Raw genomic sequence first — 14446 nt, forward strand, 5'->3', positions numbered from 1 at the left:
GTCTGGGTTGATTGACTGACGCGCTCACTCACTGATCCATTTGCCCATTTATTCAAGTGTTCACTGAGTTCGGAGCACGCGTCGGGCACGGTGCAGGGGGAGAAGCGTGCTCTGATGACAGCACATACAAAGGCCCTGGGGTGAGAACGCACTGGGCAGGTGGAGGGGCTGACACAGGGCTGGGTGACTGGAGCACTGGGGCAGATGGCACACAGGGAGGGCGGGGGGCAGGCCCCAGTACTCCAAGGGCCTTGTGAACCAGGGAGTGGAGGATGGATTTATCCTAGGAAGGATGGAAAACCCAGGAGGATCTCCAGCCACGAGAAAAAAGACAGCAGGTTTACCTTCTCTCTCGAAAGGTTCCGGGGCCACTGGGAGGAGAATACAGTGGAGGGAAGCAAGTAGAGGCCGGGAGGCAAGCGAGGTGGGTGGGGTGCTGCATGCAACAGGGAGAAGGTGGGAGCGGCCCGGCCTAGGGTGGGGACGTGGCGAGGCAGAGCAGTGGACGGAACCAAGACACATGGTCGGTGTGCTCAGTATCTCCTTACATATAAAGATACCTGCAGCCAAACTGCAATAAAGGAAAAATCCCTGCGCATGATTACTGTTACAATTCAGAGTTACCAGCTGACTCATGGCTCGGTCATTGGAGGGGGGCTTCTGCTTTCATGTCGGGATTCCTCCAAGGAGGACTTGGCTGGCTCTAGCCCCACCACCCCATAAATTAGTGAAGCTGATACAATGGGGTCTTATCACAGTGGCATCACACCACGTGTACCAAGCAGTGAGCTGTGGGCAGACCCTGGGGTAACCCACTGACCCACAGTGGGGCGGGCAGAATTCACACCCCCAGCACCCCCGCCCATCACTCAGTCAGATGCTGCGAAGGCTTCTGTAGATGGAATCAGGCTATTGTCAGCTGGCGGAAGGCAGGGACATTATCTTGGATGATCGATGGTCTAGTGGCATCACGGGAGCCCCTCACAGCAGAGGGGAGGTAGAAGAGGAAGAGAGAGATGGAGCAGAGAGGAGGGACGGATAAGAGACCCAATGCAGGAGACCAGGGCTGGTGTCATCCTCCATCGGGGGGACAGTGAGGCCCCAGGGGCGGGCACTGGAGAACACACACAAGGGCACGCAGGGAGCCAGGACCCGGCCATGTGCCAACTCCAAGGGTCCTTCTCCCATCTCTGCACCCCCTGCACCCCTCCCCACCCTGCATGGGCCATCCCAGGGCGATGGATGCGCTCACATCCAAGGTCAACACGGCTCGAATAAAAGGAACAAACTACGTAGGAGGAGAAGTAGAAAGGCGTCCCACCTGAGGGACACATGGCATGTCACCCGCGGGACACACAGCTTCCCGCCTGGGGGGCACATGGCATGCCACCCGCGGGACACACAGCTTCCCGCCTGAGGGACACACGGCATGCCACCCGCGGGACACACAGCTTCCCGCCTGAGGGACACACGGCATGCCACCCGCGGGACACACAGCGTCCCGCCTGAGGGACACACGGCATGCCACCCGCGGGACACACAGCTTCCCGCCTGAGGGACACACGGCATGCCACCCGCGGGACACACAGCTTCCCGCCTGAGGGACACACGGCATGTCACCCGCGGGACACACAGCTTCCCGCCTGAGGGACACACGGCATGCCACCCGCGGGACACACAGCTTCCCGCCTGAGGGACACACGGCATGCCACCCGCGGGACACACAGCTTCCCGCCTGAGGGACACATGGCATGCCACCCACGGGACACACAGCTTCCCGCCTGAGGGACACATGGCATGCCACCCGCGGGACACACAGCTTCCCGCCTGAGGGACACATGGCATGTCACCCGCGGGACACACAGCTTCCCGCCTGAGGGACACATGGCATGTCACCCGCGGGACACACAGCTTCCCGCCTGAGGGACACATGGCATGCCACCCGCAGGACACACAGGGTCCTGCATTTGGCACAGGGCTCTTTCCTACCACCAGCCTTCTTGTTTCCAAGGCAGGCATCTCCAAGGTGTGGCCAAAGTTGGGGTATTCGTTAGGTCCCCAAATTAGGCACTAAGAACAAGTACTGCCTTCCAGAAAAAATGGCAGAGAGTGTCATTAAGGTTTATGAGAGGCAGGAGAGCAAAGCGACCAACAATTCAGAGCATGCCAAAATAGACTGCTCGGGTTCAAAGGCAGGTCCCCCGCTGTGTGGCCTCAGGCCAGTCACTCCAGCCCTGTAAGCCTCGGCCCTCTGCTGTGCATGGGCTCACACTGCGTACACAGCCATGCAGAAGAACGAGCTGACCCGAGAACAGGGTGCGTCCGTGCGCGAGTGTGACTACCACTGTCCCCACTGAGGGTCTCTGTGGCGCCTCTCGGGTCCCACGCTGTGAGGACTCCCACGCAAACCCAGCATAAATGACAATTATAAAATATTTTGCACTTTCACCTGTGATCATAATTCCCCAAGTTGGAAATCACTCTAATCTATAAATGAGAGGAATACCTCTTCTTGTTTATTATCTAAATGTTTAACCATGAGGGGAAAAAAAGGAAGCTAATATACCATGATTTGGGGGGGGCGGTTATAGGAAAAAATATAGATAACAAAGCCATTCAAATAAAAATTAAAATTGAAATTTGCAGCAAGCCTCTACTGTACTGACACACTCATTATCTGAGTGTGTGTACACGGCAGTCCTTAAAGAGAGTTGGTCACAGACAAGGGAAAACATTCAGTTCATGCAGCTGCGTTGGACACTCACAACTTCCCTAACTTGTATTAGAAACCGCATCTAATGCCAAGTCTCTTTGAGTTCCTACCCCCAGGGTACCTACCATCCACACACGTCATGCACATTCCGTGGGCAGCAGGATACGTGCCCACCTCCCGGGGATCTCGCTGATGGAGGGAGGAAGCAGACAGGGACTGACTGGACAGTGGGAAAAGGTGGGATGCTTTGATTAAGATGAAGGTGCCGGCCAAGGGCACCTATTGTGTCCAGGTCGGTATTGGAGGGTCCAGGCAGGCCCACCCACACCCATTTCAAGTGGCGCTTGTAGAAATGGTGTGTAAGTAATTCAAGACAGTCTAAAAATGTGATGTACAAGAGAACATGGGAGCCTCTCAAAGAGATGCACGTGTGCAATTCTGCAATTTGAGAGGGAAAATGCTACTGAATTTGGGGGTTCTTCTGCTGAATGGTTCTGCTTCAGGGAGAAGCCAGAGACTCTATGCTAGAACAGACGCGGCCTGAAGGAAGGAACTCCTATGAGCCAGGAGAATGGCTCTGCTGTCTCCACGGGGGTTGGGGAGGGAAGGGCTCATGCTCTTAGTGAGGCTGCCCGATTTACAAAGCACCTACTACGTGCCAGGCACTGGTTGACATGCTGCACACACGAAAAGGAGCAAGTCGCCACAGCACAGGGTCTGTATTCGGTGGGGAGGTCGGGTCACTAACAAGAGAGTAAACAGATGACTATTGTGCCGGGGGTCCCCAAGACCACCCCCAGGTTTGGGGATTCACTAAGAGAACTTCCAGGACTCAGACACAGTTGCACTCACAGCTATGATTTATGACAGCAAAGGGACACAGAGCACAACTGGCACTGAAAAAAACGTGCATGGGGTGACGTCCAGGGGAAACCAGGCCAAGCTTCCAGAACCCTCTCCCAGTGCAGGCACACAGGACTCACTTAACTCCAGCAACCAGTTGTGATGACAATGTGGCATGTCGTCTCCCAGGCAAGCTTGTTGGACACTCAGTGCCCGGGGTTTGCACTGGGAGCTGGTCTCATGGATATCCTCTGCCTGGTACATACCCAGATACCAGACCCCAGAAGGAAAGCAGGTGTTCAGCATAAACCATACACCGGAATCCCCATTAAAAATCTGTATCCCATCTCATACTGTCCATGAAAGTAAATTACAGTGGATTAGAAAGGAACCGTAAAGAAAAGAGCTATACACTCACTGAAAGTAAACATGGACAGATGTTTATTACCAACTCTCTGGTTTGCCCAGGTGGGACTCAGGGGTTCTCAGGAAACGGGTCTTTCAGGGCTATCATCAGACTATCCCGGGCAAACTGGGACAAGGTTTTCACTGTGAACTTGAGGCCGAAAAAGATTTCTCACAGAAGACACCAAAAGACATGAAGTAAAAGCTTGATAAATGTTACTACATCAAAACTAAACACTTGGGGATGTAATGTACAGCCTGGTGACAGTATTGAATATTTGAAAGTTGCTAAGACAGTAGATCTTAAAAGTTCTCATCACAAGAAAAACAATTTGTAACAATCTGTGGTGATGGATGTTAACTAGACTTACTGTGGTCATTATTTGCAATATGCACACATATCAAATCATTGCATTGTACACCTGAAACTAACATAATGTTACATGTCAGATATATATATATATATATATATATATATATATATATATATATATACACACACACATATATATGTAGCAATTTCTAGTCAACCAAAGACACTATAAACCAAGTTAAAAGACAAGCCACAGACAGCAAAAACAGAGAATTAGAGTCCAGAACACATACATAGCTCTTATAAACCAATTAGAAAAAGACTAACAACCAGATACAAAGATGGGCGAAATAAAAGACAGGCAACTCACAGCAAGTGAAATCCAAACGGTCAATTAACATAAGAAACAAACCCTCTCCAAGTAATCAGCGGAATGCAAATTAACCCTAGGAAGTTCCACTTTTTTTCTGGCAGGATTGGCAAAACTTAAGAATCTGAACATTCCAAGGCACCTGGAGAAAGGGGCACCTCAGACACTGCAGTTGGGAGTGGCACAGCCACTTTGGGAAACGACTTTGACGGATCAAATAAAATTTACAACGTGCTCATCCGGCGCCCCAGGAATCCCTCTTCTTGGAACGCGCCCCACTGAGAACCCCTTGTGCAAATGCACCAAGAGGGTATATGAGATGCTCACACGGCCACTGCCCCTCATGCAGCGGGTCTAGGTCTGACAGTGACCTTCATGGCCATCAGCCAAAGGTCAAAACAAGAGTGGAACATTTTACAGCAATTAGAAAGGATCTATTAACCCAGATTAATCTCCAAGACACGTTGCTGACTAAAAACAGTAAGTTTCAGAACGAGATGTGCTGTTTCCAGACGCCTTTTTTCCAAATACTTACAGGAGACAATCCTGCACATTTCTCACTGAGACCCACGTGCCCATGTCAAGACAGTCTGGTGGGAAAAGCAGGACATGGTCATGGGGTCCCTCTGGGAAGGAGGAAGGAGTGGGCGTCCCGGAAGATTTTAGCCGTATTTGCAGTGTTTTCACTTCTCATTTGGAGCAGGTATTCAGGCCACACTTAGTGTGATTCTATTCCCCAACATCGCCCCCCACCCCCGAGGAACCTGGTACCTGAGTAGAACACAGTAGGGTGACATATTTATGGAGGGCCAGCTACAGGTCAGACCTGGTCTCAAGCCTGAGGATGACTTGTTTTCCTTAAAACAAAAACAGAGCAATCACCTTAGCTATCCGCCATGTTCACCAGCAGACAACAGTCTTTAAGGTCATGGGTGGCACATACAAGCGGATGAGGGACAAGTGGCCAGAAAAATGCCCCTGGCACCTGGGCAGGTGATGGGAGGGGGGGTTGAGACCTTCAGAATGCCCCTCGCAGGGTCTGCTATGTCACTCCCTCCGCTTCTCGCCTCTAAGCACACACTTGTCAGGAGAGAAACCTGAAGCCAGCAGATGACTTCAGACCCACAGTGGGTTTTTCAGGTCAGGTGAGCACAGGTAAGGGTCCCCACATTGTGGAGACACAGCTGGAAATGTGCTGGTGTTTGCAATGGCTGGTACCCACTCTCCTTCTTCTGCCGGCATCCCCCTGGCTTTTATCCTGGGGGTCTCAGGCCTAGCTGGTCTGTGAGCTGGGCCTCAGCCGTCCAGCTCCCCCCATTCCCAGCCCACAGTGATGGGTTCAAGGACAGGCAGTGTGACCTGCTGAGCCCGGGACAGACAGGGGGACACTAGCTGGAGCCACCGAGGCCCCCCAGTTTGCACATCCAGTTTTCTGGGCTGACAAATGCTCCCTTTGCTTCTGAAGGTCTAGTCACTTGCTACCAGAAAAGCCTGCTAAGTTTAGCCGGTTGTCATTACGATTTCAGAAGAACTGGGCAGCTCAAACCCAGAGCTGGTCTTCAGGGTCACTGCCTCAGGGAGACTGGCTCAGCCCTGAGCTGAGCCAAGGACACAGACATCACATTTCCAACTGCCACTCAGAGGCCCCTAAAGCCACAACTTTTAATGAGCATCAGCTGAGACGTGTCATGATATCATCCATCACGCCTTTCCCTTCAAAAAAAAAAAAAATTAGAAAAAAATCAAAAACTCATTTGGTGCAGAAATATCCTCGTACGACTCAGACGTCGGAGTCTAGATGACTGGCTAATTTGTCCCTAATTTGAGGCAGCTCCTGCCATAGAAATAGCACATCACCCTCCAAGGTTGGGAATCAGGACTGGCCAAAGCGAGCTCTGGGATATGGCGCTCCCGTCAAGGGAGCCGAGCGTCAGGTGGCAGCTGGACAAATCCTCCTGGGCACAGACGGGGACAGACCAGGGAACCTTCCCAAGGTCCGGCCGCCAGAATGCCCAGAGCTCTGGGCACACAACCAGGCTCTACCCTGGGTCCCTGGAGCCTTGCTCCCAACCAAAATTTGGTGTATGGACTGGGATCCCGTCTGACGCCACCGTGAAACACAACCCAGACCCGGAAACTCAGCCCCACTCTGCCTCGGCCCCCCCCAGGGACGTCCTTTAGACGCCAGCCCCATTCTGATGGACCTCAGATTGGAGGCTCCAGGCTGACCACTGCGCCAAGCTCGACTCAGCCATGCAACGGCCCACCCATACCGTCTCAGGATGTCAACAGGCCTCTCCAAACAGGCATGGCTTCCTCCCTCCACCAGTCCCCATGCCCCCATCAACCCTCCCCCTCACTACCAAGCTTTCAACAGCTCCGTAAATGGTACCTTCAGGTACATAGACACAAAACCTATGGCATATCCTGGCTTTCAGACCCCCAAGGCATCAGCACATCCTCTCAGCTCTGCCACCTAAAAGTCCCCAAGCTGCCCACCTTCCCATCTCTGTCCCCCATACAAGCTGCAGGTATCTCCCCGCCTTCCTAAGAGCCTGCTGCCACAGGGCCAGCTGGAAAGATCTCTCTCACACATACGCAAACCAGGCAATTCCTCAGAGTAAAATCTGCCCATGGCCTGGGCCTGCACCGTGAAACCCCCAGGGCCCTGCCCAGAGCCTGCCCACCTCACCAAGGGCGGGTTCAGCCTCTTCCGTTGCTCACACATCCCCAGCCTCATGGCCCAATTCTGTTCCCCAATTCCACCAAGCCAATTCCCGTGTCAGGGCCTCTCCACTGCTCCTTGCTGCTGGGAATGCTCTCACCCCCATCCTTACATGGCTCCCTGCTTCTCCCCATTCACGTCTACAGCTAAGTACCCCTCTTAGCAGAGCCTGCGCTGGTCACCCAGCTAATACAGCTCCCATCCTTAATCACTGCCTATCCATCCTTATCTTTTCCCCAACATGTCTCTGCAGAGATTATCGTTTTGTTGTGTTTTGTTTTATTGGCTTCCATGTCCCCTGTCTTTCTCCCCTCGCTAGAATAAAGGCTCCCAGAGGGCAGGACGCTGACCCCTTGTCTGGACGGCAGCCCCTGGCACCCAGGTCAGCGCCTGCTCCATTTCCAGTGGTTACTAAGCACCTGCTGACCCAGTGCCTAAATGCTCGGCTTTCTCCTTGGCAAAAGTGGGTTAGCGGTGCCTAGCCATCCTCTGTGGCCTAGACAGCAGCCATAGAAGCATTTTAAAAACACCCAGCAATGAAACGAGCGTGTGGAACAGGACTTGCATGATGCTCACGGGCAGGTCACCCACTCGCGATGGCTCTGAAAGCACCACCGAGCTGCTGAAGGGCAGCTTGGGAAATGTCCTTTCTCAGAATCCAGCGCCAATCCAGCACCTGGCGGGAAACTCAGTACCCAGGCACTGCTGGGGGTGGGGGGAAAGCTGGGACTCCTGGGCACCCACTCTGTGCAGGCACGGGCGAGCAAGCTTCCTCCTGGGGGACGTGGAATCTCCTTCTTGGTCACCACCATACCCCAGAGCTCAGCACAAGGTCTCACGCTTTGTGGGGACAACAGAAGGGCCCCCCACACTGTGCTGAGCCCCAGATGATCCACTCACCATGAGCTTCTCACCCTCGGGGCACCGCCCAGGTCTTGGCACATAGTGGGCTCTCCATGACACCTGCTGTCCCAACAGGGTCCCTCCATTCTCAACCCCGCCACTCCATGTATCTCAGTTCCCCTGACACTGTGCTTCTGACACTGTAGATGAAATCCTTTCTTTTGGGGGGTGAGGGCTGTCCCGAACACCACAGGATGTTCAGCAGTGCCCCTGGCTCCTCCCATTAGATGACAGTAGTGGGGGGGGTAACAACCAAAACTGTGGGGACACACAGAATCACCCCTGTTAAGAGCCACAGGTAAGAACCACCGACTTTCTAAACCAGAGCTTCCAGACTGGCTTGAATCCAGAATCATTTGGGGGGATTAGTTAAAAATACAGATTCCAGGAGGCTGAGGAGCAGGCCTGGGGGGGGGGGCACATTACAAACAGCTTTGGGGGCCCCACCCAGGAGTGTTACCAAGGGGCTAGTCTAGAAACAAGGGCCTGTCCTCCCCCTCCAGCGTCCAGCCTGCAGGTCACCATCTGTAGACGGGAGCCACTGTGCAGGGCCACCCCTGGCCTCCTCTCCAGGAGACCCAAGCCCCCTCCCGCTGCAGCCCCCTTCCCTGGGCCAGAGGGGGGCCTTACCACGTTCCAGCTTCCTCCCCCTCCCCCGAGATCCTGTTCCTTTAATTGCAGCTGGACCTGCTCCAGGACCAGGTGTCAGCCTGCAGGGGCCCTGGCCACTCCTACCCGGCACAGGTGGGGACCCGCTCCAGGGAACACGCGTGGAACTCTCACTGGGTGGCGAACGCCGCTTATGTGATTCCAACTATTGCCCCACCACTCAATACCGGATCGCCCCATCTTACGAATGTGGAAACTGAGGCACGGCAAAGCAAGTGCTATGCGCACTGTTCAGACAGCGAGCAGGGACGGTTTCAGACCCCGGACGCCGACCCCAAGGCCAGCGCTCCGGACCACCGCGCGCACTGCCCTTGTTTGGGACCAGAGTCGCCCGCCTTGGCTGCAGGGACAGCCCGAGCCAGAATGCGCCCACCTCTGTGCTGAGGGCCCAGCGGGCATCCTGGCCACCTCGCAGCGGCCAAGGGCAGGGCTCCCGGCGGGGCTACCTCCAGCCCCGCGCCCCCTCCCCGAGGCATCGCTTACCTTGCGAAGGGCCTCGGGCGGAGGCCGCAGCGTCCCGGGCCCCGAAGGCGCGCAGCAGCGAGCGCACCGGCGCGGGCCAGAGGGCGCGCCCCCCGCTCCGGCCGCGCATCCCGCCGGAGGGCCGCTCAGGGCTGCGTGTGCTGGGCCGCCCTGCGCGGCGCAGAGCCTGGGGCTGCGGAGGCGCTGGAGAGGCGGGGGCGTGGGGCCCGGGGCTGCGGGAGGCGCGGGCCGGGAGGGGCGGGGCGGGGGCGGGGGCGGGGCCGCCACGCGAGGCCGGCCCCTCCGCAGGGCGGGGGCGCCAAGGGACGCCGCTGTGACCTTGATCTTCCCTGGACCCGGCCCGCGCCGCAGCCCCGCAGCCCGGCATGCGGGACTTCAGTGTAAGGGACGCCCTGAAACGTTAAAGCGACAGCGGGGCCAGAGGGAAGCCTCGGGTTAATTACGTGGTAAAGAGACTGACGAGTTAGAGCCATTGTGGGACTCTGGGCGAGGCGCTTGACCTCGCTGAGCCTCAGTGTTCTCGGGTGTAAAATGGGCTTGGGGACGGTGACCGGAGATGACAGTGAGCCTGGAACTGCGCCGGGCCTGGCTGTCCTGGCGCGGGAGCCTCCTTGGCTGTCTTTACGGTTCAGGAGCCATTGTTGCATTCTCATAAACTAGTGATATATGTTTTTACCTTCTTTAAAAACAAAACAGAAATATTCAGCTTCCTGAGTACTCTATGCGGGTCACTGGCAGCCACCAACCAGCCCCACCCCAGGTCCACGGAGGGTGCTTCCTCCGCCCACAGCGCCTGGTGGGTCTTCAGTCTGGGGAGGGCCCGGCAGCCTCTGCTGACCTTGAGGCAGGGTCTCTGGCCCGATATGGGCTCAGTGGCGTCAAGGTCATCAGCGAGGTCCCGGTAACCATCACACTGACCGGGGCACAAAGCCCCAAAGGGTCAGCACCCTCCCCCCATCTGTGAGAGCTTCTGGTCCCAGTGGTCCTCCAGTTCAAACCCCAGCAACTCCACCCGAGGTGTGATCACCTTGTCCATTTACAGCTGAAGAAGCAGAGGTGACAAAGAGGAGGGAATTGCCCACAGCCACGTGGCGGCTGAGTGCAGTGCTGGCACTTGGATGTAGACGGGCTTCCTACCCACCTGCATCCTCCCTGGGGTACAGCCCCCCTGCTTCCAGCATCTCCCGCCAGACCTCTCATCTCCGGAACTTTGCACCAATAGTAGCAACAATTGCTAATGGCTAACACTAGATGGCACTGTGCTAAACGCAGCTTCACTTAATCTTGCTGATAAGATGAGCTGGGTACAATTATCCCCACTTCACTGATGAGAAAATACAGGCTGGGGGAGAGCAAGGACTTTGTCACGTGCATTGCTTCATCTCAGCTTCATCCTATTTCCGCCTCCATCAGCTCTCTGGGAGGCACTATGATCGTCCCCCACTTTTTAAAGGAGGAAACTGAGACTCAGATGAAGTAACTTGCCCTAGGAAATTAGGAAGGGGAACAGTGGGGACTCAAACCCCAGTCATGTCTCTGTGCCTTTGCTCTCTGCCCAGCCCCATGGGCATGTCGTGGGAAACCTCTACGCATCCTTCCAGACCCAGCTTAGGCAGTGCCTCTGTTCTGAAGCCTGTCCGTCAGCCTCCCTGCTTCTCCGCCCCACACATTTGGCTTTCCCCAGGCTATGCCCCAGTATTGTGTACACTTTCCGTTAGGCAAGCACCATGACACAGTGCAGTCATGTCCCCCCACTTCTGCCCTGTGACCCACTGGCCTGGAGTTTTAGGGAACAGACATTGACGCTGGTCACTGCCTTCCCAGGCCCACCGTCATGGAACACCTGTTTTGCAGGTTCTGTCACCCGCTGCTGGTAACAAAAGTTCCATTTTCCTCTGAGCAGCTCCCTCCCCAATGCTGGTGGAGCTGTGGCCCCTCCCTAATGCCAGGGGGGCTCATGACCCAGTCTGACCCATCAGCACTGTCCATCCCTCTGTTTTCAGTGACTACTTCAGGAAAGGTGGTCCATGGAGGCACACACAGGTGTTGGCTCATGGTAGACGTTCAATAAATAAAGGTTAAAAAGTTACCACAAGGATGAGGGGTTTTACTTGGAGCAATGAATCTGTTTGGGAACTAGATAGAAATACCACTGACTTGCTAACTTCAAAAATGTGAATTTCACCTCAATAAATTATTGAAGAAAAAAAAGCAATCTCTGTTTTTGAAAAAGGCACCACAAAGTGACTCAGAGTGGCTGGGATGATGAAAAAAAAAAAAGAAATCTGGAGAAGGCACTCTGAGCAATTGTGTGTGTGTGTGTGTGTGTGTGTGTGTGTGTGTGTGTGCAAGCACATGTGTTCTTTTCCTGGCAGTCCCATGGGAAACCTGTTTTCCCTCTAGAAAGTTAATGACAGAGACTTTCGACGTCCAAACCCAAGTCAGAAGAAAATCAAAGTATACCCTGCAGTGGTCTGGGACTAAAATGATTAATTTCTTCTAAGTCTTTTGTTTTATCATAAAAATCCATGAGAATTTTGCATTCTTTCCACACACATGAAATTTCCCTCCAAATCTCCCAGTGAGGCTGACGCTGGAGGAACTGGCACTCTGTCCCCCTGGCAGTCCCTGGATGACAAAGGGACGAGGAGCCCAGCACTGTCACCCAGCTGGAGGTGACTTCTCCAAGAGCAGTCTGTGCCTCTCCCCATCCTGGCCCCATTTCATGTCCCCACTCATGTGTTTCTCTCTCTTTGCACCATCCTTATCTCTCTGGGTCATCATGAACCCCGAGGCCCCACCTGTACTCACATGTCTTCTGAATTTTGTGAATCACTCTAAACAGCTGTGGGGGCAGAGCCCCAGAAAGTAGTTTCCAGGCTCTCGGCCTCACATAGACAGGTGCTGGCTCAGGTAGTAAATGGCCAACTGTGATTGCATGGCCATCAGCTGTGGCTAGTTGGCCGTCAGCTGTAACCAGTGAGCCATTGGCCACTAATATATCTGCTGTGGCTACGCTAGCAGAAAGAGAGAAAAAAATGGGGACTAGCAAGAAGATGGCGGCTGGGCTGGCAAGTGTGGATGGCGGTTTGCGGACAGTGTGGATCCAGCCTCCAGTGAGAGTATAGTGCTGCCAGAGAGAATATAGTGGTATGACTCCCCTACTTATGGCTCCGTGGGTGTTCCTTTTTGGCCTCACCATATCCTGCGTTATGGGGGGAGCGGGAGCAGAGACCCCACAGGCCGTCCCGCACGACAACAGCCCCAAACCTTCTTGATTCTAACAGCAAATACATACACAGACAGGGATGGTGGCCGTTTCTGGGGCACCTCCTGTGGCTGTGTGCTGGCCCTATGCCCTCTCTCATGTACTCCTCACTCCCTCACTTCTCAGCATCTCATAGAGCGGAACACAAGGTCAAGGTCGCCGAAGAGGTCACAAAGTTTTCAAGGCCAGACTGCTCTGGGGTGAGCTTGGCCCCCAGCTGATAGACTCTCTACTGCTCTCTTTTCCATCCATGTGCTGATTCAGGATAACAGTCTGAGCCTGCCACAGTCCCCTTGGGAAGTTTTGGGGTAAGCACTGTGGATAAGCTCTGCTGGCAGCATTGAGAAGAAACTCTCAGAAACCATATTATTTCCAGGAATCTGAGACTCACGGGGTGGTCCTGTCGCCCTCTAGTGGCCACTAAGAAGCATGCAGTCAGATTGTACAGCATTCCGCAATTCCTGAGGGCACCCCTTAAGGGGTATCTGATGTTGACTGGTGGGGCTGGAAAGAGCCTGCAGCGGCGGCATGCACGCACTGGGTACCTTTGAGTTCTCTAAAATTCACTCAATTTGGCATTCTAGTCAACGTGTGTCCATATACATCAACGTTTCCTTCCCTCTTCCACTGTCTGCTGTATTTTAGGTATGAGCTTAAACCTTCTAAAACGTCTGCAGGTTTTGGATACGTACCACTCCTGGGTACATACCTGAGTAGGGTGGAAACATACGCCCCTAGGAAAGCTTGCCATTGTTCACAGCTGCATGAATCACAATCACCCAAAAGTGGGAGCAACCCCCACGCCCACCACCTGGTGGCTGGATAAGTACAGTGCAGTCCCTCCGTACAATGGAATATTATGTGGCAACAAAAAGGACTGCGTACAGATGCATGCTCCATCACGGACGGAGTCTGACAACACTGCACAGTGAGAGAAGCCAGTCACAGAGGCAATGTGCAGCACGCCATTTAGGGAAAAGGTCCAGAATACGTGGGTCTCTCTGTCTCTCCTCTTGTCTCTCCATCTCTCCATCTCTGTTCCAGCCTGATGCAGTCAGAAGTCTCCTCCACAACCCTGCCCCCTCTCCATGACACCCTCCCGCCCCGCGCACCTGGTGGGAGGGGTCTCTGATGGGTGTGGATGGATGAAACAGTGGGCCCTCTGGGCGTGTCTCCCCCAGTTTCCTTGGGCCCCTCTTCAGCCTTGTTTCTGCTCCTTCTTTCCACTGACAGGAAGACACCAGGCTGGGGTTTGGGGTGAGCAGCAGGCGTGGGGAAACTTTTTCCAGATTTTCCTCTAAACTTGGAATTCATCAATGTCCACTAAGCCCACTGCCGACTGGAGTGTCCCCCCAATAAGGACTTGTTCCTCCTTATCCTCCAAATGTCCCCCCAGAAAGCCTCCACCAGCCGGCGAAACGCCCCCCTGGCTTCTGTGCCACTGCCTGGGGGGTGCCCTCCCTGGGACTGAGCCTGCTCTGTCTCTGGGGCTCAGACGTGCCATCACTGCTCTTCTTAACTCCTCCAGACTCCAGATGGCCCCCCAGAAACAGAGCCAGAGGGAGGAGGACCCGAGAACAGGAGGAGGGAGGGAGGGAGGCAGGACAGCCCATCTCATCGTCGCACCCCGTACCCTACAGGCCGAATAAGGACCGTGAGCAGATCACTTATTCTACAAGCCCGACACTGGCGAGAGCGAAAGGGGGGCGCTATCTTAATGACGTCTAGGCCGCAGATGTACCGGGGACCGTCCG

General features: G+C 54.6%; 1 protein-coding gene across 1 annotated transcript in view; it reads right to left on the reverse strand.

Moving 5' to 3' along the window:
• Positions 1 to 9634, reverse strand: part of PHACTR3 (phosphatase and actin regulator 3) — a 158470-nt gene extending 148836 nt beyond the window's left edge. Inside the window, exon 1 of the mRNA XM_074318348.2 lies at positions 9425 to 9634. Coding sequence (XP_074174449.1) covers positions 9425 to 9533 — 109 coding nt within the window. The 5' untranslated portion in view covers positions 9534 to 9634. The remainder of the gene's footprint in view (positions 1 to 9424) is intronic.
• Between the last annotated feature and the right edge of the window lie 4812 nt (positions 9635 to 14446).

Source organism: Rhinolophus sinicus, chromosome 13 (genome assembly GCF_057876585.1).
Source record: "Rhinolophus sinicus isolate RSI-liver-muscle chromosome 13, RSI-T2T, whole genome shotgun sequence".
Lineage (NCBI taxonomy): Eukaryota > Metazoa > Chordata > Mammalia > Chiroptera > Rhinolophidae > Rhinolophus > Rhinolophus sinicus.